At 40.6% G+C, this 26,326-nt stretch overlaps 1 protein-coding gene across 1 annotated transcript in view; it reads right to left on the reverse strand.

The window, feature by feature from the left end:
* Window positions 1-26,326, reverse strand: part of tenm1 (teneurin transmembrane protein 1) — a 206,940-nt gene that overhangs the window by 110,775 nt on the left and 69,839 nt on the right. Inside the window, exon 6 of the mRNA XM_074674832.1 lies at window positions 1,778-1,951. Coding sequence (XP_074530933.1) covers window positions 1,778-1,951 — 174 coding nt within the window. The remainder of the gene's footprint in view (window positions 1-1,777; window positions 1,952-26,326) is intronic.

Below are 26,326 nucleotides of genomic sequence, written 5' to 3' on the forward strand. Positions count from 1 at the left end.
AGAAATGTTTTTTCATGTCCAATTTTTGTGGTGATTTACAGAAATTATTGCCTTGTATTCAAGTCCTTTTTTCAAGAAAAGTTTAGTTTGGTTATTAGAGGTTAAAAACAAGGCTTTACGTTATGTTTAACAATGATTGACAGCTGCTGCTCTTGTGTATTTTTTCCAGGGATTGTAAAATATGTCAGGAGGGTGAGCTAAGAAGAGATTAGACTCTCGAAAAAAAAATATATATATATTTTTGTCACTTGGTTCCACCCAGATTCTCTCAAAGTCCCTCAAAGCCTCTCCTGTGCAGATAGTACAACAGCTGCACAATAGCGGCGCCTGTGATGGGGGTATTTTAGCTTCAAAACTATACAGTAGTGAATGGCAGAGCCACACTGTCTACTCTGTACACAGTCGATGGGCGCAACCTAGACTGCTGGGCCATCTGCACCCTGTTACAATCTCTTTCTATCTTACATTTTAGCTCATTATTAATTTTTAACTTTTAAACTGCCTTCATAATATATGTAAAAATGTGCATTAGTCCCTTCTCCAAAATGTTTCTTTAAAATACGTTTTTGTTGTTATAATTTTTTTTCTGTATTTTATGATTTTTTTTCAATCATTGTGAAGCACTTTGAACTGCATTTTATTTGTATGAAAGGTGCTTTATAAATAAAAGATACAAATAAAAGATGATACACAGATTTAAAGTAATGATATACAGTATAATATCTGTCCCCCTACTTCAGAGGGGTTTTAAATTTTCTGATTCTTAGATGTCTTTTTTGTGACATTAGGGAATAGACTTCAGCAGCAGGCTGCAGTGTGGCCCCAGGTGTGGTTGGAGTCTGTAGTTTAGTTGTATTTACTGCTCCACTTTACGCGTATATGTGAATCCAGCACAGCTACTGAGGAGAGTACGCCACTGGTTTAGAATAGCAGTCTGTCATTGTCAGCTGCACAAGGACAGACTGATAAAAGGAAAAAAATAGAAAGGAAACATCTTTTCTGAGCATTTTTCCCATCTTGTCAAAGTCTTGCACCTACATTTCCTTCAATGCAAATCAGCCGTCTAGACTTTAGAGTTTTGGTTGTGAAGTGGCTAACTTCAGCACGAACCAACCCTGATTCGAGTGTCACCACATAGGAAATATATCTGATTCTGCACAACTTCTTCTGAAGTCCCCAAAAGCTTTACGTAACTTTCCAGAAAGCAAAAGAACTCTCCGATACCTGTAAACATTCTTTGATGTTTGAAATCACTGAAGCTTCCCATTAAACTAAAAAAAAAAACTGTAACTAAGACTCTAATTAAGCAGTAAGAGCAGACCATGTCAAAACTGACTCATTTCCTGGATGCAGCAGCAAAAAGAAACTTTCATGTGGGATAGAAGATGCTGCCTCTGTGGCTCAGATTGATTGTATCATAGTTTAAAGCCTGCAGCTGTGAAAGCCTGAAAACTTTCCAAACCAGGTGTAGCTCAAACAGACGATTGTTTAAGGAAATACAGTTCAGACTGACTTACAATTGAGAACGTTCTGGAAAAAAACAAGGCTGAAATGTAGCTGTGTATTGTAAAATGTGACTAATTAAATAGTGAATCTCCAAGGTACAGCTGAAGCAAAACAAACTGGAATACTTAAAGCAAGTGTTCATCCAATACATTTAATGAATAACAAATCACTGTTTTACATTTGTTCTGTTGTTACTGACGGGAAAACCCTGTCAACAGTTGAGCGCAGAACATCTGTTATTATGGTGTGGACTGTGTGCGTGTCAGCTCACCTCTGTCACCAGCGTGTGTGTTTTCAGGGTTGAGTGTGTCCAGCAGGTGGATGGAGCTGGTGGGTCTGGTTTTGCTGCGGTCGTCCTGTTGATGGTCTGCTGAGCTCAGGCCGTTCTCATACAGCTGGCTCTCGCCGTGCCGCAGATGCCAGGTCAGACCTAACAGGTGGACCGCTACACACAGTTACACACACACACACACACACACACACACACGCAAATACACACAGGGAAAGGAAGAGGACAAACAGAAAGCAAAGATCATTATTCAGAGCATGCAGAGGGGTGTGTCTGGATCTCCTTTAATGCCCATCTCAGAGCGCTCACACAGTTTATGTGCTTATTAGTGCCCAGCAAGGCAAGGGACAATTAACGGATACACAAAAGCACACAAACACATAAACTCATCTACACACACATCCAACATATACGTGAATACATGCTTGCTTGAACAGCGAAAGTAGCAGAGGTGAGCAATTAAGGCAGATCTTTGGAGCCTGAGCCCAGAGCTGGTATTAAAGCGCTAACACAGTCTTTTATGCATGACTAATGATGCTTTGAAAGCTGCTGCCGATTCACAATCCATATGGGCCTTTTAAACAACAAAGGCTATGGGTGGATGCTGGATTCCCCCTCCCACTTATAAAACTGTTTACTAGGACGACAATCCAGCACGCTATTAAATAAAAACAACTAACACCTGCCCATTAAGAAAATTAATTAGCGCCTTGCGTGGCTGTCAATAAAATATTCAGTAAAACAGCCACCTTGCTCTGACCAACCACCAGGTTCCTTTAATGAGAGATTGTGCTTCTACACTGCTTTAGTTTTTAACTTTAAAAAGAATCTCTAAAGGTAATGTCCCTTTGCTGATATGAAGAACAAAGCAAATGAAATAAATCATGGCAGGTTTTTTCTCCTCTGACACATTCGGAACATCAAACAAAAGCAGCAAGTCAAATCACAAAGTTGCTATGCGCTGGTGGCAGTCACAGGATGGCTGCTGCATGCAGATCAAGGTAAGGAACTTCTAACGACTTCAAACGTCTTCTCTGTCTGTCTTGTGTCTACTGATTGCCGACACCCACAAAAAAAAAAAGCACTTGACACGCGCTCGCTCGCGCTTGCATGAAATGGCTGCTTGGTAAGAACAAACTCACAATTACACTACGTGACCAACACAATTAGACAGGTACGACATCCAAGAGCACAAATGCGCCTTCTATTTTCATGCATGCATCAATGCACACACCGACGAAGACACACCTACGCGCTCACCCACACTTGATCCCCAGCTGATGAGAAATACCTAATTAAAACTCCAGATAGTTCAAAGCTATTCGAGTCACTTTCAGCTGCAGAGGCACCGGAGAAAAAGAGGAACTATTTTCTCTGAAAAATAAAGCAAACCTATGATGAGCTCTGAGAGCTGAAGCCAATTTAGTCCCCTGCTCCACTTTTGCATCTTTGGGGATCAGCAAATCATACACTCAACATTCCAACATGACTAGCCGCAGCCACTGTGGTTTAGCTATCTACTCATGCACAATATAAACGCTTCAAAGCAGAACACTGACGATTACTACGGCCATGAGGGAGACGTCATGCATCATTTAGTTCAGACTAATTGAACTGTCAGCCTGTGACGAGACCAGACATGGACACGCACACATTCTTCACATCTGTATGAGTACCAGTCAGTCATTTTAATACATCTTTTTTTTTTTCCTCCTCTTTCACTGTGGTTTTCTTATTTTCGTTTTATAAATATGCAGTGAGGGGGATTTTCTCATTAACACTTCTCTGTGAAATTAGTTGTGATGACTCACTCTGTTTCTAGAAAATAAAAAAGTAACCCAAATGAACTGCCTTGTACATTCAATTTCATGGGTTTGATTTTCTAAATCCAAAAATCCTTTCTAGTTGCCTGGTCTTTATCAAACAAGTGAGGGGGAAAACAAGCAGGTATAAAGATAAACTCACAGAAAAGTAAAGCAAATATATTTCCTTCAACAAAGGGGTTTTCAGACACCCCTGCAGAGATTTGGATAAACGCTAGAAAAAACTGAAATCTTATCAAGTGATTTTGTCTTATTTCAGGTACAAATTGTCTTTTTAGACCTAATATGAGCCACATTCACCTGACAAGTCCAGGAAAATGTCTTTTTTTAAAGTTATTTAAAGACAAAAATAAGGTCTGAATTTCTTGTAACATTTTCAAAAAAATCTGTCAATTGAACAAGAAAAAAAAAACTTGTATTAAGACATTATTTAGCTTCAAGCTAATTTTTGAGAAAAATGTTCTTGTTTTATTGGCATGTTTTGTTACGCGTTACAAGCAATTCAGACCTCATTTTTGTCTTTAAACAACTTAAAACAAGACATTTTCTGGACATATCAGGTGAATTTGGCTCATATTAGGTCTAAAAAGACAATTTGTACTTAAGATAAGACAAAATTACTTGATAAGATTTCAGTTTTTTTGCAGTGAAAACGCCCTCTGTCAACTCTCCTCTGTGGAGATTTAACATGAAATACAGTGTTGCACCTACAGATACAGGTTTGTATGCGTCTTGGCTGTTTGTACTGTGTTAAATTGTGCAGCCAAGTGGAACAGCCTATCATAGTTTCATAAATTAGTCTGTAAGAGTGCTCAGTGAAGGATGTCATCTTATTCCCAAACTGATACATTAGGCGTTTCCATTCAATCGCTCATGCTTCATTCTGTCCTCACTTTCTCACGACTGAATTGCTTGTCTTTCTCTCCTTGTTCTCCCTTGCTCCCCACACACACACACCTCTGTAAGCCAAGTGTTAACCACTCCAGTAATGACTCTGCAGTAGCAGTCCTCCACGGCTCTCCTATCTTCTCCTCTTCACCACTCCATCCCTCCTCAAAGGCCCCTCAGACCCTACTTTTCCTGCTCCTCCTCATCAGCCTCTCTCTCTGCGTCTCTCACTCTCTTGTTTTATGGCTGTTGACCTTTTGCTGGAACACTTAGCATCTAGAGTCACAGAGCACACACACACGCACACACACGCACACACACACACGCACACTGAAGCGAGGATGGATAAGGACCGGAGAACTTGATGAGGAGAGGATGGTGGTAGAGGGTGCAGGTCGGTGTGTATGCTCTTGTACTTTTGAGGACCCAAAGTCCTCGCAGCAAAAAAGTCTGATGATGACATGTTTGTTGTTTTTCACCAGGGATAAAAGTTACTTTTGGGTATTAAAAAAAGACTGAGGACATATGGAGCGATGGGCAAGGACAAGACTATATTTCAAAATATATTGGACAAGAAGAAAATGTTGTTTCGGGCATCAAGGACTCTGCATTCATCCCAGTCCCAGTCACTGGCTGAAGGTAAACAGCGGTTGGAACAGAGGCAAGGGGATGGCAGAGGCTATGGGTGAAAACACTGGTCCTTACCACCCAAACAAAGTTTAAGAAGAGGAAAAAGTCCGTTCAGCTGATTGAGAAAAAGAATGTCAGGTACGATTTCCAACCTGTGACTTGAGCAGCCTCTGTGAAATTAGACAACATTTTGAATGCACAGACCAAGTGCTCTGATGCTAACCGGACGTTAAACTGACACTGTGTTTAGTCAAATGCTATGTGTAGGGCTGAACAATAAATCGAATGGAAACCGGCATCTTAATGTAATAGAATGAAATTTTAAAATAAGATTAAAAAAAAGTTTAATGCACACAGACCTAGAAGAAATAAAGGAACTTTACTTGTTCTTCCTTAAAACCACCAAAAGTCCATCTGCTGTTTTTTCTGTCAAAAACCCTGTGAGCTACAGAGATCCATACAGTTGAATGACCCTTGGCTGGCAGAGCCATACGCCTTGTTCAATTTATCCTGTGCGGTTTGTTACTCTTACTGACAACTGGAGGTCAGTAAAATTAAAAGGGGCATAATTTCGTAGACCAATTTCGGCCTTCTCCACGCGGACAGGGCGTGACCGGCGCACTTTGCAAGTTTCCTGCAGTGCCAAGAGAGGCGCAGTCAAGGCGCAGAGGAGCGCAGAGGAGCGCAGAGAAGCGCGTCCACGCCTCCCTCCGCGCAAATGGTAGAGAGGGAGGAGAAAAGCCGTGAGTGGGTTTAACACAGCCGAGCGCTGTTTTCACCAATCAAATGAGCGCCTCTCCTCGCCTTTAAATGCCCTGCGACTGAGGCGCAGCGTCTGATTGGTCTGACTGATCCCCAGCACTGCGGAAACAGTGTGGTGGAAAGACACGATAGCGGAGACGGTCAGAGCCGCTGTCCCTGCAGCAGGACAATGGACAGCGGGGCGCATCGGAGGACACGAAGCGCGTCACTGTGTGGGCCAGCTCCCGGGACAGATGTAATCTGTTCCTTTGTCATTATTAGGAGAACAAAATTAAGAGGCAGTTACACAGCTGGCTTATCCATTCAGAATACTTTTGATCCACCTGCACTCCTGGTTTGTCATCGCCAAATAGCACAACCTTTGGTGATATACTGTATACTCTGCTGGTGTCTCCGCCTCATCCACCTTACAATAATGTACTCCATCTTTTTGGATCACGTTAAAAATAAAGACTAAAACAGAGAAATATGGGAAATCACAGGCAAATCCTGAGTGACATACATTTATTTTGTCACTTTTTTCTTCGTCTTTTCTCTCCCTCTTTTCTTTGAATTAAATGAAATGAAATGAGAGAACCAGATATATACTCAGTATCAGATATTAAGGCTGTTGATTGTTTAATTGTAAGATGTGCATCAAACTTCCAGCTGCCGTCAGGTTAACTTTCCATGATGACAAACGGCTTTAATCTGACATCAGATGTGACGGGACAGTTAATATAGATATAAATGTATATGCTGGTTCAGGCAGTTACATTAAATAGTGATTGCTGTGATTGTTTATTGAATTAAAATGTGCCTGACACTCTGGAAACCTGCCTCTGAGGCTTTGTTGACATGCGTGCACATGTGAACCTGTCACCAAATTACAGCTGCGGAGGGTGCGCGCTGCTTTGCATATATGTTCACATTTTTCAGTTTTTGGGCCTGGCCTACAGGAATGAATTGTTCATATGCTGACAGTATCCTTTGTCATGTTGGTCATACTATAGAATGATTAATTGCTTGTGTTAGTGAATAATGCAGAAGATAAACGCCCCGCCGAAAAATTGCATGCTAAAGCGCAATCGCAATATTGGTCTGAAAACATCCCGATTAGATTATTTTCTAAAATCGTTCAGCCCTAGTCATGTGTCTACACACAGCTTGCTGCCTCAACTTGCAAAGATGGTAAACACAAAGACAGTCTCAACTCAGCCAACCTGATCATGAGACTAGAATCAACACTGCATAAAACCCTCTGGCTCAATCCAAGCACAAAAAAAGAAAAAATGAACAACTGCTGAGGTCAAATCTTATTATTACAAAATTTCCGACTACGGGTCATTGTTTAATTATTTTTTTTTGTCCTTATGGAGATGAGACCTTGATCATAAAAACTATGAAGCTCTAATATCACATCTGTTTTGCTGAATGGTCAATCATAGAACACTGAGCAAAAAGAAGTAAATCATCCAAACTCTGAAACAGGACCAGAAAAAATGTGACAGTCCTATGAGAGGAGCGCCTGCAACGGAATACTCTCCAGGTATTAATGAAAATGAAATTTATTCCAAGTAAAAATTTAAAGGGATTAAAACATGTTTTGACACAGAGCCCCTTCATAAAACTTCATAAAACCTCCACCATCAACTTTTTAAATTAGCAGTTTGGCACCAATTGAATTATATTTTTTGCAGTCTCTTGGGAAGAAAAACAATATCTTATCAAAGCTGATAAGCTTAGCTTGGCATAAAGACTGGAAACAGGATGAAACAGTCAGTCTTTTTGTCCTAGACTTACAGCGTCACAGTGGCAGAGGTATAATAAAATCTCATAAAACACTGGGCAAGGACCCAAATCTTCATATCCTAAATGTCAAACCACTCACTGAAGGGAACCTCCTATCACATTCTGGGATTTAAGTTTGATGAATAATGCAACTATGACACAGAGTTTAGTAATCAGCTGCAACAACAAACAACTGTGAAGGTGTTACGGCTGTATGTTTCCGCTGACGGCCTTATTTATCTCCTGAACTTGAAGATTCAGATCCTTGGACTTAATTTGTGAAATCATTGGAGTATTTATATCGGATAATGACTGCACCTCTGTTGACAGACAATTGGTATTAGCCAATGTCGCCCTGTTGACACACAATAATGTACCATGCACTTGTGTTAGTACACAATGTTAATCTGCATCTCATCATATCTTCATCACATTTTAATGCATCCATTTACCTGCAAGCCAGAGCACCTAAGTGATGAACTGAGACGGAAGTTTTGATTGGAGGTGGGGGTGGTGTCATTTAATAGATGTACTGATTTGTGCTTGTGGTCAAACATAGATGAAAATGTGGACTAAGTGGAAATGGTGCATCATTTTTTGGAAAGAAACCAGAGACGTGCTGCTTGTAAGGCTTGGTCCAGCGACATTTTAAAAGGAGGAAAATGAGAAAAAGCTTAAAATACATTCAATCTTATGGCTCATTTACTCCTCAAAAGATAAGAATTACAAAAAAGTGAAGCAAAAAGACATTTGTGGCTGAATCAGCTGACGGCTCAACTGTTTTTTAATCATTCTTGTTGGCTCTGATTTTCACAGTGGGTGCCTCTGCAAACTATCCCATAGATAAATCAGCAGGGATTTATACATCAGGTTTATAAAATATCTACTGGTCATTTAACAGAATACTGGAGGAGAAGCTAGTGTTTTAAAATGTTTCGGTTTTATGGTTTTTGCCCTTAACTCTCACCACGATGCCCCAGTTTCCTGATAATGAACATTTTGCACATCATTTAAGCACATTTTTAAACAAGGCTCCACACAAAGCTGCCTCAGGAACCAGTAGTTACCCTCACTTCTTAACTGTACTCCCTTTTTTTGATCCTTAGTGGGGACCAAACAAAAAAAAAATTGCACACACTCACACAGACACACACCAGGACACAGCATGCAGTCAGTTATGCGAGCAGCATGTGCTCAGCATGAACCTTCACTCTAACTCTCTTTTCCCTCTGTCTGTCTATCCATCTCTCTGTCTCAGTCCATCTTTCTCTATCTCCTTTCTGCAAAACGGCACACAACCGTCAGCACACATAAGATGTGGGCGAGAGAGAGGGCTGGAGTTAGCCTAGTCATTACAGCGGCAGCAGCAGCAGCAGCACAGTGGCAATGGCGAGCAGCGAGCAGCAGTGCGGCGAGCTAACAGGCCGAGGCCCTCTCACACATGAATCATTGATCAGCGTGACAGTGAGATGACTGCCAGAGGTAATAGGACAGCACTGCTGTGATGGGGCTCTGTACTGTACCCTCACTGCTGGCTACCCTGCTGAAATGTGCGGAGAAGATGTGGCAGGCTGAAGGGAAGAGTGCAGGGTAAAGGCAGAAACTCAGGCAGTTCAGTAGTAAGAGAGAAGTGCTTGATGTGGCTTTAACAGTTTACTTAAACTACAGGGGAGAACAGACGGATTCAAGCTGGTGGAAATGGAAGCTCAACTACTGTTGAAACCAGAAGCTTACATGCACTCTAGAAAAAGGCACATAACCTTTTTTTTCTCTCACCGTCTAACATTAAATCAGATTAAACTTTTCCTGTTTTTGGTTAACTGGGATTACCAAAATTATCTATTTGCTAAATGCAAGAATAATGAGAGATATTTTTTTAGGATTTTTTTATTACTTTCTTGAGAGTAAGAAGTTAATATTCTCCAAAATTACTATGCATTTAAATAATTTTGGGAAAGCCCAGATGACGATGTCATGTCTTTGGGAGCCTCTGATAGGTTTATTATCAACATTTGAGTTGGGCGGAGCTGTGGATGTATTTTAAGGCACACCTGAAACACACTGCTTCTTTGTGTAACATCATGGGGAAATCAAAAGAAATCAGCCAAGATATCAGGAAGAGAATTGAGGACTTGCACAAGTCTGGTTCATCATTGGGTGCAATTTCCAGAGGCCTCACTCAAGGTACCCAGAGATGATTGGGCTTTGGTTGGGAATGTGCATATCAACCCAAAAACAAGAGAAAAAAACCTTGTGAAGATGCTGTGTGTCATTATCAACAGTGAAATGAGTCTCGTACATAGACTGTATAAAACATGGATGTAGTCTCCCTGAAGTCACCCGTCTGTTCCTGAAACAGAAAATAAAGCACATTGGCTATAGCGGCCATATTGGTAGTGGCAAGGGCTTCATGTCAAGCAGCAACCTCCGGTCCAAGAATATGAGACAATGCGGAAGTGCTAAAATCTGGTGTTTCTCGAGTGTTTTCGCTTGAGGCTGGCTCTGGAAGTAGCGAAAGTCTCGAGCCAAAAAAAGCCATTTTCAAAGCAGAAATTAACATATTTACAGCCTGGTTCAAAAAATGTCTCCTGCCTGAGTTGCTAATTTTACTACTGGCACCCAGTGTAAGGGGGGTGAATTTTTTTCTAACGCAGCCGTTCAGAGGATATTAAGATCACGAGCTCCCCCAATAAGAGGCACAGCTCAGGTCACATGACCGACAGGTGCCCTATGGCTGTAGGCGAAGCCCTTCCCACTACCAATATGGCCGCTATAGCCGATGTGCTTCATTTTCCATTTCAGAAACAGACGGGTGACGTCTGCGAGATTACGTCCATGTTTTATACAGTCTATGCTTCGTGTACAGCTATAGGGCACCTGTCAGTCACAAGACCCTGAGCTGTGCCTCTGATTGTGGGAGCTTGTGATCTTAACATCCTCTGAACGGCCGAGTTAGAGAAAACTTCACCCACCGTACAGTGTGCTCCAATAGTAAAACTAACAACGCAGACAGGAGACGTTTTTTGAACCAGGCTGTAAATAGGTTTATTTCTGCTTTGAAAATGTCTTTTTTTTTTGGCTTGGTGTGTATGTAACTTCCAGTACTTTTGGAGCCAGCCTCAATCGGACACTCAAGAAACAGCAAATTTTAGCATTTCTGCATTGTCTCATATTCTCAGACCGGAGGTTGCTGCTTGGTCCTGTACCAATACCAATTTTTGGAGACATGTCCTGTGGTCTGATGAAACTGAGGAAAAAAGGGGAAGCTTGCAAGCCTGACAACACCATCCCAACTGTGAAATAAGGGGGTGGCAGCATCATGTGGGGTTGTGTTGCTGCAGGAGGGACTGGTGCACTTAACAAAACAGATGGCATCATGAGGAAAGAACATTATATAGAAATACTGAAGCAACATCTTAAGACATCAGGAAGTTGAAGCTTGGGCCCAAATGAGTTTTCCAAATGGACAATGACCCTAAGCATACAGCCAAACTGGTTATAGAGTGGCTTAAGGATAACAAAGTCAAGAATCTTGTGGAAGTATATCCAAAACGTTTGATCCACGTCATATAGTTTGAAGGCAATGCTACCAAATACTAATGAAATGTATGCAAACTTCTGACTCTCAAAGAAGTCATAAAATCAGAAGTAACGGGGACACTCTTACAACCTAACGCAATGACTGCCTTGTTTGGAATATCTCTGGTGCCCTTACCTAAATTGCAACTAGATTTAATTGCCTTTACCACTTTATTGGCCCGACGCCTCATTCTTTTAAGGTGAAAATCAACATCACTCCCTTCTCACACAATGTGGGTCAAATAGATTTTTAATAAGTTAAAGCTGGAAAAAATTCAGTATACATTAAGAGGATCCTCAAATAAATTTAGAGAAGTGTGAGGCCCTTTTCTTGTTTACACAGAAAGGATTTTTTTCCCAGTTGTTCCTTAATAGAAGTATGCTTTATACTGCTACAAGCCTCTGCTTGTTTACCTAGCCTCTTTTTTTATTATTATTATTTTGTTTGTTTGAAAAATCATAACAATGTATTTTTATTTATTTATTTATTATTATTATTATTATTATTATTATTATTATATATTTTTTTGTATCCTTTGTCTTTCTATCCCTGCTCTGTTTTAAAGACTGTGATTACTATTATTATTTTATGCAAGAGCATGATCTTGAGCCATTGTATGACCAGACCAACCACCCTGTTCTAATGTTGCTGTTTCTGTTTATTTTTGTAAGATTGATGAAAAACTGTAAACAGTCACTTACAAATGCTGTAAACCTTTGACCTTTTTGTGTAAATTTAATAAACAAAACTGTGAAAAAAAAAGAAAAAGAAGTAATAAAATGATCTCTGTCATTATTCTGGCATGGACATTTAGCAAATAGAAATAGCTGTGGTACTTGACCAAAAACAGGAAAAGTTTAACCTTTTATAAAGTGTTGGTAAACTTCTGGTTTCAACTGTAAGTACTGCTCCAGTTCAGCTGTTGTATAAACAGCTGGAATGCAATGACGTAGGGGTGGCGTATCTTGATTGTCACAAATGGCGACCCTGAACTGCTAAACTCCTCCTGCATTCTTCCAGATACAGCTTTTAAAACCATTGGGCCGTTGGAGCTGGTAGGAGCAGAGATAATGCTAGCTTGCAATTGCTACTGCAGTATTGCTATTGTTGTTGTCAGGCATGTGTGTGTCTCCAGATTAGATAGAAATGATTGTGTGCTCCAGTGATGATTAGATTTCACAGTCGTGGTGGGAGAAGGAGTGGGAGATAGAGAGAGAAAATTGTGAGTGTGTGTACACGTGTGTGTGTGTGTGTGCATTCCTGTGAAGTGTGTTACACCTCATGCAGCTATCTGGTGTTTGTAACAGTGCTCGCCTGGGCTGAGGGACACAATGGGTGAGATTGACTGTGAATATACTGTCTTATCGATAACCATTACAGCCAAGGTAGCGCCGCAGTCAGTTAAAAATGATTTATCAATACTCTTGCAGGAGCGGAAACACACTGGGACCTGATTGCCAAGTTCTTTTTCACTCATACACATAGCTAACCGCCAACTATATTCCATCTGACAACCAAAGACTACAGCTGGCTTTGCCCCGCAGCAAACACTTTCAAGAGCATCAGTCATTCGATTTAGTGTGTGGTTTAGCATGTACAGTAAAAGCAATTTCTCATCCAAGTTCTGCATGGCTGTGTCAGCCTCTAGCTAAGCCACAACTTCTGAGGGATGGGAGAAAGAAAGGCAGCACGAGAAAGAAGGGCAGAGGGAGATAAAAGACGCAGGGAGAGGCAGAGTGGGGAGTGAGACGGAGAAGGAGAGAGACAAATGGGGAAAACAAGTGTGAAGGAGAGTGAAGGAGAGAGACTTCAGAGCCATCTGTGTCTAAGTCAACGTTGGAGTAGAGGACTGAGAGCCCGGGGGTCTGTCTGCCCTCCCGCCTATTCGCCTGTCGGCCCTCGCTCCACTCTGACAGACAAGAGGTGCTAAAGTGTTTTTCTTACTCCCCTCTGCCGACCTCTTGAAAGCTACTAATACAACTGTCATGATTGTTTAAGTGTGTATGTTTGCGTGTGCCAGTGTGTGCTCGCTGACATTTCTTTCTGTGCAGCCCTGCGTGTGTGCGGCACAAGCAGAGGCTCACTCCGCACCGTCTCCACTGGTGTAAACCTGAGGACTCATCATAGTCTGTGCGACCTTGCTAATCTGAAAGTCTTGTTTGGATAAAAGGATAAAATGAAGGGAAGAGGGATAAAGGGAGAGCGGAGGTGGAGACACACTTCTCACACCTCGAATGATGAGATTTGCTGTATATCCCTGTGTTTATTTACCAGTAAAACTCTCTGTCGCTGTCAAATAGTTAGTCACGGTAGCGACGGTACACCAAGTCCAACAGATCACAGCATTCTGCTTCACGCATTTTCCTGTTGTTCTTTCAGTCCTAATCACGCCCCCTCTCCCGTTCTGTCAGCGCCGTCCTCTCTCCCTGTCTGTCTCCCACTCGCTGTCTTACTGATCTGGTCCCTTTCTGAAAGCTGAGTCATGTTACAACAGACAGAATAGTGTTAAATGAGTAGGGAAACGGCGCCATGTTAGAATACCCCCTGGGCAAACACCATCAGCCACCACTGAGAGCTAAAGCACTGCAGACAAACAGCGGCTCATAACTGCTGCTCGCAGTCACGTAAGGCTCGGTCCCTTGTTGTTTGTGCGTGGGTGTGTGACTGCATTTGTGCGCGTGAGTGTCACAGAGAGGATGAGACGGGGAAAAGCAGAGTGGCAGTTTCTGCGTAAATGTGTGTGAGCTTGTCTTGCCTGGTGAACTATTGAAGCTATTGAGACTATTTCATTGCAGCCTCTCTGACCTTCTGGAGACATTTTACCAAAGGGCTGTCTTGCCAGTCAGAGCTTTCTGACCACAGTCTGTCTAGCCATTTAAAGCAATTTTACCAAAGGCCTCTGAAGCTGTTAGGGCAGTTTTAGCAAAGGCCAGCGGGTTTGTAAAAGCTGCATCAGACGACTGAAATAGAGGACTGAAAACAAAGAGAATCTGAACCAATCAATACGGACCCCAATGAGGCATGAAGTAGCAGGGTGAATGAAGCAGGAGCTTAAGAGAACACACATACACACATACACACACACACACACACACACACACACACACACACACACACACACACACACACACACACACACACACCACCACAATCATAAGGTTACTCATGCATCCTCACATATAGAACATGCACATTTACACAAGGGCTTTCAGACAAATATTCCTTTTTATTGGCGGTTAATTCCTGCTGTAGTATATTGTAATCATTTGTATTTCTAATTGCATGTTTGTTTTTTATTATTTCATTTAATATCAGGTGAAAGCACATCTCTCTAGCTTTTCTTACATGCAGTCGCTGGCTGGATTTTGGTCGTGTTGAGAGAATTATCTAAAAAGAAATGAAACTGAACTTGTCGATCAAAGGACCAATTTCTTTTTTCATTTGAGTTCAAGGTGGTTTGTTTTGGCTTGCCACCTACACTGTTATCAATATTGTGCCCTCTGATTTCCCACAGGAGGAGTCTGAGGTCATAACCACAGTGTGTGAGTACACTGATCACCCATTAAAACAAAAAGGTCTCTTAAAAGAGTTTGCAATTAATGGTTGTTAATGCATCGTGCCTCATTTCTGTAACTTACGACTATTAATTACTTTTAAAGTCGAGGAAAAGATGCACTCATTTCTAACCTTCAGACTGAAAGGAGAAGCTCTTTAATCTCATTGTAGATTCTGTATAATGACAATAACGGTCATTCTGATTCAGATTCTTTAGTCCCAACAAAAATTAAAACAAATATTGAAAAGTATGTGTGCTATTGGCAATAAAAGTCAGTTGTAAAAATTGGGTGTTAATGGTTGATAGTAGGGATGGGCACCGAATTAGGTCCTTTTATAGGTACCGAACGGATTCTGTCCAAAGTACCAGGTATCGATTCATGTAAAACCAAAAGGCACCATGTTTAGATACCTGAATGCATCCTTGTGACTGTGAGGGAGTGGACGAGTAGGTGATTTTCCATGCTGGACATGAACACAGCATTGCAAAGTTATATATTGAAGAATACATTTGTTAAATTAAATTTTTTATATTTCATTATTAAACAAATTGATATTTTCTACCACATAAACACAAAAAGGTACCGAAACTTGGTACCGTTGAGTACCAGTACCGATTGCCAGGTACCTGGCATCGGGACCGTATCGTTTCAAATGTGAAAGGTACCCATCCCTAGTTGATAGAAGCAGGACAAGACAAAATATCAATAGGAAAGCATACTGTTGTCCTGACTATGGGAATGCACTTTATAACAGATGGTAAATTCTGACATTAGGCTAATACCTTTATGTTTCACAGGACAGAATACGGTGCATGAAACGCTGGCAGGTTATGTGCTGCGCAGCTGCTGTGTGACTGTGGGCACCAATGACATGAATGAAAGTACATTGAACTGGCTGAAAAAGAAGCTGAGATGGCAAAACAAGAAGGTAAGAGTGTTGTGCAAGGGTGAAACTAAACTCAGAGATGGGCTTGCTACTTTCAAAACCAGAAAGCAGAACGAGAGAAAGAACTTTTAAAGCTTTAACCCTGAGACAGAGGAGAAGAGGGGTTTGCACTCAAGCCTGCAGAGAGTCTCATACACCTGTGAGTCCTGCGCGTTAGTTACAGACCATTTTATTAAGAACGAGTAGAAAATACATTCCTACGTGCGATTACCTGTATTACACTGTAAAAGACTTACACTGATGGTCATATAATAGAAGTTTTTATGAAGGCTACAGAGGAAAGGAAGCTGACTATACCCCCAGGATATTTAACTCTAAATACTACATCTACAGTTATATGAGTGAACAGAAAAAAGCTGGTTTGTTTTGAGGTTTAAATAGACCATGAATAGGTTTACATGAATAACTGTTGTAGAGATATGTTTTAACAGTGATTTTTCTTTAGTTTTACAGCTTTGTTAATGAATTGCAGAGATTAAAACAAGCATATTTTTTTTTAACTCAGGAAAACATAAAGTGGCGTGGAAAACATATTCACCTGCACTTTGTCTTTTTAGGGTGTTTTTGTTTCCTCTAGTTAACAGACATCAAGACACATATTTGTCTTTCAGTATATTAATACCACAGAGTCATTTAGTCATTTTACTTTATTCACCTTGGGCCACTTGTTTTGAATCACCTGGTGGTTCCCACTCCCCATATTAAACCATAATGACATCTTTAATAGAAAAAAAAAATAGCCAAACACCATTAGGAAAACATATACACAGCATAACCTTGAACAGAAACGCACACACAGGAATGCTCAGGTGCAGGCCCTCTTATTGAACACTACAGTTATGTTACAGATTAGAAACATCTGTCTAGGCAAATCAAATGAAATCAATTGACGATTCGGAACATGGCAGCATCGCTGTACTGCGATTGACTCACTTTGTGTGACAGTGTTTTCGTGTCCAGCTTCACTGTGCTGAGCCAGAACTCTCCTAATAGAAAGGGTACTAGTTTCCAGGCCCGACTGGAAACAAGCTGTAGCAGCCAATCTTACCCACTCAGCATTGCTGAGGGGATAATTGGTTGCCAGTTGCCCTCCTTGACAGAGCTGCACAATGAAGAGGATAGCAGCTGATCCCAGACAAACAGACCACCTGTTCGAAAACTTTCCTTGGGGAAGAGGTAACGTTTCATTATGGCCCGCCGACTCAACACTTCAACGGCTTCATCCATTCAGCCATCACCAGCCTCAGCTGACCCCCTGACTTCACCTCCATACACATACCGCTCTGGCCTCCTGCCCACCACCTGCCATCAGAACAGACTGTAATCCCCACTTTACAGATTGTTCGCTCCACTGAGGTTATTATTTATAAACAAAGTTGTATGAGATAATGAATGCTCTGCAAATACCATTAAACTGATTTGCATATTGACTTATGCTCTATACCACCTACCTATATCATCAGGAACTGATGTTACATAACGCTTTTAGTCATCTCTGTGTAACCATCACAAAGTGAAGCCTACTTGCAGATCGTCTGACTGCATGTGGGACTGAGTTCAACAATAAAATAGCGGTACATCCACAGCACAGTGAATCAGCACTTTTTAAAATCAGAGTTGGAGTACACTCTTATTTTGGGCCTGTCTTTGCTATCAAAGTCTTTGTTTCTTTGTCCTTTTCCATCAGTATGTTGAAAAATGAGGCCAAGGAGTTTTATACCCTTCCTTTCTGTTGGGACATTTTCTTAATTGCTTTGCACATTAGGGCTGAATTGAACTCACATTTGAAAAATGAGGTATTAAATCTAAACCATATATTGTTATATCTCTGCTATAAAGGGCCGTGCCAAAAGAAGTAGACCAAAACATAAGTGGATGATTGGATTGTCAGAAGGTCTGCTGGAGAGTTAAATGTGGATGTTCTGAAATGTTTCTGTTCAATTCAAACCTTGGTTCACACACATACTTGCACAATATGACACGCAGCATGCTGAGTGTCTGCAAGGTTTTATTTATCTACTACTATACCATAAAGACCTTACTCATGCCTGACACATAAAATGAAATAATACACCAGATAGCTCTGCCGTCCAACATCGTTCCGTTGCATGTTGACTGGGTTTGTCAACTTACTCCAGCTGTGTGTTCAATCCAACAAGCTGCATGAGTGACAGACAGCTGGAGTCACAGACCAGGTCCTGCTTTTTCCTCTTCATTGATAAGTCTTTTCATTCATGTTGGGCTGTAAAACCTCAAACCTGTTGACTCCTGGTCTGGCTCCGCTCATTTTGTCCGTTTGTCATTGTAGTCAAGCTTAACACTGGTTTTGACACCGTTTGTTTTACTTCCTGTCCAGCTCAAGCTTCCTGAAGACGACTGATCTGTTTGCCATGACAGAATGGAGACACACTGCAGACGCATCTGGTGTATTTCAGCCATCAGTCTATAAAGCCTCACTCATAATGTTGCTATTTTCTACTTAATGTTGCTGATCGGTTGCAATAGCATGCTTTCAGCATTTAAAGCACTAGGACCTGGAAACCAAAGCAGCTGCACGAAATCACCCTTTAATGTAACGTCTTTACATCTGTGAATGTGTTTTCATGGTTTTCATTAAAGAAAAAAAAAAAAACTCAGCTAAGTCTAAGATAGGATGTGGATCACTGTGTTAAAACAAAGGTCAAGTAACTTGTCTGGAACATTCACACATTTGATTTAACATTTAACAGCCACTCGCCTGTATGTTTCATACTGATTCCATCAAATGGAAATGGTCTTTATAATAATGTTTTAAAGTTTTTCACATAATACACTTGGTGCAAGATGGAAAAATTATACATGAACATAAATAGATATTTTTTGCTGACCTTTTGCCTGAATTCAGTCTTAATGTCCTTATTGCGACATACTCATCAGCTCTCTAGGACACAGTTTGGACACTTTATTTCCAGTTTTTTGCAACTTTTTTAGACTTATTTTTTTTTAAAAGGAGCCTTAACCTGCAACTTTTTGAGCTGGCATCAGCTACTTTCTTTGGGTACTTTCATCAGCTACAGCTCTCCTGTTCACATACTGTAACAGCTGCTACTTATGCAGGTTTAGAGCCAGGTTCAGTCGACCGACCTGCAGTATGTCTGAATCATAAAGTAACTGCACTTGAATAAGCCTCTGTAATACCACCAATCAATGGTCTCAAGTGTGTTTCCTCTTAACCCCCACACTCTTAAACCTGAAGTGCTACCACAGCTATGCTTACAGCTAATTAAATGCTAATTGTTTATATTTCCTAACTATTTACAGCTGCCTTAAACTGCTTTTTGTCCAGGATTCAAAAATAAACCAACGCTTGCTCCTAGAGGGTTTTCACAAAGCAAACACAGTCACTTCCTAGCATGACTGCTAGCTTAAATGAGAGTGAAGTAACATGCTGCTTTAAACTCACCTTTCTTCTGACAGAGACATGATTTCTCCTCCTCCTGTTTTTCTCTTATCTTTCCTGTTTTAGCCTGCTTAAGCTCTATTTCGAGCACAGCTGGTATCTTGGAGTGGTATGACTGTAACACACCGATAGAAAATTTGATACTCTCATTAATGTGAATCAATCGATCGCAGGTGCAGACTAAACCATTTGGGACATGCTGAGGGGGGAGCAGGCTTTTTCACAACGACGTGAGACTACACCAATTCATGCTTGAGTGTTTGAGGCTAGCTGTTGTTAGATTATTCATCACACTAGTGAATCAAAAAGAATATTTAAAAGAGAAAAAACTACGATTTTTTAGCACAGTTTATTTTAAGGCCACCAGCAACCTCAGGGAAACCCCTGAATAGGTCTACAGCTAAAAAAATATCTTCAGTGCTGGTAGCTGAAATAAAAAGGCCAAACATGGAGGAAAAAGACCTATTTTGCACTTTTCCTCTCTTTGTTAGTTGTCAGATGAGATCTTCCTCTCATGCTTCATTCGCCCTTGGTCCTTTTCTCTTTAAACAAGAATTGTCACTAATCTTTGAGCTCCAAATGATCTTCACAGCTGACATCAAAATCAATCTCTGTCAATAACCAGTAAGTGCACACAAGCATTCTTATTTCCCAGCAGTAGTTACCTACAGTATCATGAAGCAGACATTTTTGTTCAAAGGCACCTACATCCAAGAGGGAGGGTAAGCAAAGATCTTTGCCATAAAAAATACATTTTTATTTTTTATTTTTTTTTATCATACCAAGTTTACAAAGACCTGGGTCTAAATGTTTCTCAGAAGTAGGATGGCATTGTGCAGATCAAAAGTGATGGGTGTGACTCAAGACAAGTCTAGTTCAAGTGTGTAGGTACTGCCTTCAAAGCTGGGTCTGAGATTTTTCTTAAGGGTAGAAAGGGACCCTGCAGACCGAACAGAGTTAGGTAATCCCTCCCACCCTCCTGCTGAGAAGGGGGCACCATAGTAGGTGCTTTTCCACTTCTTGCTTATAACATATCTTGCCCTTTCCATATTACAGTTTCTCTTTTGTTCCACCTACAACCTAAAATATTCACATCCTAAAAGTAACATCACAATAATGCAACCTTTATAGTCTACAGTGTTGGCTTTACAAGGAAAATCTGAGTAAAAAGAAGAACAGCAATGTCACCCAGGCTCCAAAAGGCTACAGTGAGGATGTGAAATGAAATGTTATTAAAGTCAGCAAAAAGTAACACTATTGATTTACTGATACTGGTTGCAATTTTCTACACAAAGTACCAGGTACAACCACTGTTTTGAACGATGCGGTAGATATATCCCTCACTGTCTGTGATTCTGGTTCATTTTCCATCTGAGAACAGTGCATGTTGAAAAAATTGTTGGTTGTGTGATTATTGTGCTTCAACTGAGTTTCTAACCATCATGGAAGGCTAAAATGATGGAAAAAAACAGACTTCTGTCTTGTAAGATCACCTGATTGTCTCAATAGCCTGATGACCAAAGAGGCTGTTACCTGACAGGTAATGTCCTCTTGGTGTTATACTCATGTACTCAGTCTCTTTTTTTATATTTGTTTGTCAGGCTGCTCATTTAAGTGGAATAAAACAGGCACTTAATTCATGATAAGCTGTAATCAGCCTGACGCCAACACAGACAAGGCCTGCCAGGACATTTGAAGGAGAAATTCAGATCAAGACGGTGCTGACTTTTGAAGCATGTGGATAAATTTTGTTTTATTAAAAGAGCTGTCAGGACTGTTTACAAAATCAATTTTAAAATCGTTTTCCCCAGCACACAGCAGCAAAATGAAAACGGGTGTGGTTAATTGGTAAAAATTACTGTAAGTTTATTTGTATCAGCTTCTTTTTTGAAGCTTTTCAGCAGTGTTCTGCCCTAACATGGAGTGTGCATGAAAAATGAAACATTTAAGCCCTGTTTACATCAAGCAGTCTGCTTTGGATCAGTATGGTCTGGTTTGGGTTGGATTGGTGAAGTTTGGTCCTGTTTGCGTTTCCACAGCCAACTGTGCCCCCTTGTGGTAGGCAGCATGTAGCCAATAGCTCCATCAGTTAAATAATAGCGTGATCCAGCAATTCATTTTCTTTGTGATTTCCATGTGGCTCTTTGTTACAAAGTGCAATCAAGTTTTGTTTCAGAGAAGGCTGTGCACAACAAGGAGAAATACAGCCGCTGTTGCATGGTAAATGACGAATCTTTCGACCAATCATCAGTCGGCAGTGTTGTAGCTCCACTTTCCGGGATTGGATCTGTTTAGTCTGCCACCCCTACAGAAGGGTCCCAAAAAGTGGGACAGCTTGTCTCGGTTATTGGCAGATCTGTCCTGGGATTAGTCAGTGGAAATGCCGCAAAATGCGTACTGTGCCGAGACAAACCAAAATGAACCGCTTGGTGGAAACGGGGCTCAAGTTGTCGAAGTGAGAAGCAGGTCAACACTTAGACAGCACAGAGTAAAAACTTAAGTGTTGCTTGAAGGACATTGTTAAATGTATGGTAATGTAGTAAACATCAATACTTGTGTTATCTTAATGATACTTGTAAATTTTCCAGCAAGATTTTCAATTATTTCTTCCTGTTTACAAAATGGATGTGCCAATTTGTTTTGTTATTTTGCAATGTGAATATCTCTTGCTGCCACGAAGTGATTTGAAGACATCACCTTAGGCTGTAGGAAAGAAAAACAAGAACATAATCTGCAGATTTATAGATAATAATAATCATTAGTTTGTGGCTCTAATAAACACCCAGACACACCATCTGTCTTCTGGGGGCTTCAATTGGAGACTGTACTGAGTTTGACCTCTCTGAATAATGGCTAATTTTTGAGGCAGATGCTTTGAATTGCCATCAAACTGTGAAAGCAGATTTACGGAGAGAAATAGTGTGAAAATAATGAACTTAAAGCCGCTAACGGGTCGTTTGGTTCTTTATGGAACCGCCAGGTCCCCTGAAGCAGCTCATGTTGCACATAAAGAGAGTCTTGGCTTTAAGAGTACACTGCCTGTGTCTCTGTGCATGCTGAAATGTGATTTGAAAGTGATTATTTGATTGCAGGGCGCCGTTGACTTGCTCATTTCACTTGCGTCAAAAGCTTCTTCCTGTTGCCATAGAGATGATTATCTTTCAGAGCTGACACATCCCACCCTCTCCTCATATTGGATTCAACAACTGAGGATTGTAACTGTTTAAAACAGCAAGATATTCATTAATGCAGAAAATACTCTAATTAGCCTTTCTGACAGCATAGTAGCGCAATAGTAGGTAGATTTAACGGAGGCAGAACCTAAATGAGGCTTGGAATAGAAAATGAGTTACTGGTACTGTTGTCAGCAGCAATATTCCTCAAGATTACCGATGCAATCTTAATCTGTCCTCTATCTCTCCTTAAATGCCCCATTCGCTATCATAATGCCTGCTGCTCGTATCTGATGACCGTGTTGTGCTTAATAACAAGCTACGATCGCATGAGGGAGGGGTACGTTGGGAGATAAACAAATTAACAAAGCTATTCGCAGCCCCTGAAACACCGGGGGGTATGGGAGGAGAGGAAAGAGGGCAGTAAAGAAAGAGAGGAGGCCTGCCTTAGCTAATCACAACAGGGGGCATACGCTGCAATCACTTAGGCACAGCATTATCTCTGCAATCATGCATCGTCCTATTGTTGTGCTAATTGGAAACCTTAATTTGAGACTTAATATTATTGCCTCATTATTTCCCGGGTTCCTTTTTTTTTCCCAAATCAATAAACAAGTCGTATTACTCACAAAGAGCTTTATGGTCTGCAAATAATTTCTGTTGTTTATGAAAAACTGGTTCCAAGCTGTCAGAGCTAAAGGATTTGAAAGTCAAATTTAATATCTAGAGCTTCTTCAAGATCTGCTGCAAAGACCTGGGTGTTACACTCATTGTCAATCTGTGCCTACACACTTAAACACACAAGTTCAATTCCAGCTCAGTAGCATGCTGCTCCGCGGTTGACTGCAGCAAGGAGTGTAAAGTTTTGGCCGGCTTCATGAGTTAAGATGAGGACTCAGCCAAAAGTAACAGCTGCGTTAAAATGATTTTCACCAAGAGGTGGAAACATCTCCAGCTCTGTGAAATGTTGGACTCCAGCTTGGCACGACCACAAAGGAATCTTTCTGCTTCTCTCACATATTGTTAACATCTTGGTTGAGTTAACAGTAGTTGTGGTAGAAGCACTATTATTATACTGGAAACACACACAGACCTTGTTATGGAGCAAATTCATGCCATCTCTCTTCTCATGCAAACTAGAGGTTCACTGAAAGTTCAACAGATTGTATCGTGTTAAATTTACAGATTACCAAGGATTATAAAATAGCTCCATTTATGACTTCTCTTTAACCTAACTGTTCGCAGCTATATAACCATTAGTAGCAGTATATTCTATCATAGGCACGCTATTTCTCAACTTAACCAGGATTAATTTTCCCATGAGAGAAAGAGACACATGAACCGATGCACAAGCTAAAGCTGGAACGCAAAGACTCACATGAACTTCTATAGTCTTGAATCTAAGATTTCTTTAAGTAAGCCATTATTATTTGACAGATCATGACAGAAAACAGCTTTAAAAACATTCAGATAGCTTCTCTTGTCTGACCCACAGCATTGTGTTCAAACAAATATATCTCACCATCACGTTAGAAAGAGAAAGTATCAAATTGTTATAACTATGAAACTAAGGCAAAGGAATAATTGGTCTCCTTCCCTAGAAATGTACTTTCTGTTGATGATCTCAGGGAGTAATTGACTAATGTAATGAGTATGACAAAGAAAAAGAAAGTCAAAACTGCATTGAAAAGAATCCACCGAGAAACATCTTCAATGAGACAATAACAATAAATATGCACAATTGCCTTAGCACAGTAGAATCCCCTGAAGGAGCTGATTATATTTGGAATAAAGGATCACTCATTATCATATATTAAACACTGGATATTATTTATTCTGTTTCTTATTATAATCCCTGTGATAATAATATTTAATCTTCAATAAGAACCTATTTTAATGAGATACAGAGTCAAAATCAGTAAATAAAGCCAAAGTAAACATGGATTTGATTATGTGGTGATGGAAAAGCACCAAACTACTGGAGGAGAACCCTTTTCTTCTTCTTTTTGAGAGTGGCTGTTAATGAATTCATTAAAATGACTGAATCATTATGTAATGAGGGAACCTAATCATCTGCTGTCCCATGTCTCAACCTCTTCCCCCTAGACAAAGACATTAAGTCCATGACCACTTTAATCTTGCCATTAGAATATCTTTGATTTACAGGCTAACATATCATCTATGCTTACATCCCATACGTCTTGGTAGAGTTGCCATGGTGATGTCAACATGAAGATCGATCATTGCCAAGCAGGAGTGGAGCATGACACCAATTAAAAGGTGATGTCGTCTCCAAGTCATCACTCACACTCCTCACTAATGCACTAATTACCGGGGCTGGGACATTAATGGAATAGCATGGTTCAGCCTGGGGATTAATCTGCATGGCTTCGCCGGCGTGCATGTGATGTCAGTCGGTGATGTGATGTGTGTGCTCGTGTGTGTGTGTGTGGGACTGTCTGTCTGCATGTGTGTGATTAATGCAAACCCCCCACTTGCTCCGGCATGACCTTGAGCACCACCACAGGAGGGAAATGAACCGGCTGGGTGGAGGGTTGTGATATCTGCACTTTGGAGAGGTGGAGGAGAGACGGTGTGCTGAGGTGGAGCGACAGGCCAAGGTTGAAGATGAATAGGGTAGGGGTGCAATCGCTGGGATCGGTGAATAAATATGTTTTGTTTGTCTTTGACAAACTCTTATGGTAATTTTCCAGAATAAATAATGAATATAGAAACTTCCTTGATTTAGAATAAAGTTTATTAATCAGTATCATTAATAAAAACAGTCTGTCATCAACACTCTTAGTGACTCAGACGTGTTGCGTCATTTCACAGCAGTGTCAAATTAAGTATTTATACCTGTTACTTAACAATTTAAAGAAGGGAGGGGGGCTGTAGAGGGCCCCTTTGAAATCAGCTACCCCCCAAAATCCCAAACTATGATTGGTTATTTGTTTGATTAGAAGCAGTTGTTAAAATAAACTATCTCAGATGTTTTGCCACAGGCTGACAGTAGCTGTCTTTGCCTTTCATACAGCACAGTCAGTTTTGTTGAGCCTTTAAACTGTGACTGTGGACATCCATCTTCTTTCTTCAAAGAGTTCAGCTTCAAAGATTTAAATGCTCTACCCTACTGAGATACTTTTTGAAGCTGGAAGTAGAGATAGAATACTTAAATGAAAGCTATTTATTTATGTGTACTCACATAGTTGGCTCCTCTGTAAATGTCAGTGCTCTAGTTGAGCCAGCCGAGTCTAAAATATCTACACCCTGAGTTGTAACATATTTAAAACTTAGATTCATGAGTAAAAGAATGACGTAAAAAGAAGGCTTCACGTTTATCAAGGTTAAAAGACGAGAAATCCCAGGCTGCTTAATTAAAATGATACAACCAGGCTAGAAAAGCTACAGAAGTAAGTAACACTGTGTGAGTAATGTTCTCTGTAGTCGTGGGTGTGGAAGAGAGTCACAAAAGAATGAGCTCGTACTTGATGTATAGTGAGTATATACTAAGTATGAGCGAGGGATGCGCCAATCCAACTTTCATGGTTCTAATATGAATACTGACACCTGGACTTTGGGTATGGCTCGATACTGAACCAATGCCAGTGTTAAAACTAGAAAAGCACTCAGAGAGCGCAGACCTCCACCAAGCATATTGTGGTTGTTACCAACACTTGAGTCTTACTTTAATGTTATACTCCCTTTCAGCAGACTGTCTGCTACAATTTGGTGTTAGTTGCAGGTTTGTACGATAATTTGTTACCTGACTGTGTTGAAAAATATGATGACCCAGTACATATTTCATATTCAGGATCATAGCCAGGATCATTGCCAGGATCTGGATCATACTTTCACATCTTTTAGAAATTATGGTGACCTTGTCCTGTATTGTTTTGCAAATCAATCCAACCATTTATCGTGGAGTTATAAACACATTTGTTGAAAATGGCCCTATCTCAC

The sequence above is a fragment of the Halichoeres trimaculatus genome, unplaced genomic scaffold (genome assembly GCF_033239565.1).
Source record: "Halichoeres trimaculatus isolate MK-OKI-2021-1 unplaced genomic scaffold, fHalTri1.1 fHalTri1_scaffold_7, whole genome shotgun sequence".
NCBI lineage: Eukaryota > Metazoa > Chordata > Actinopteri > Labriformes > Labridae > Halichoeres > Halichoeres trimaculatus.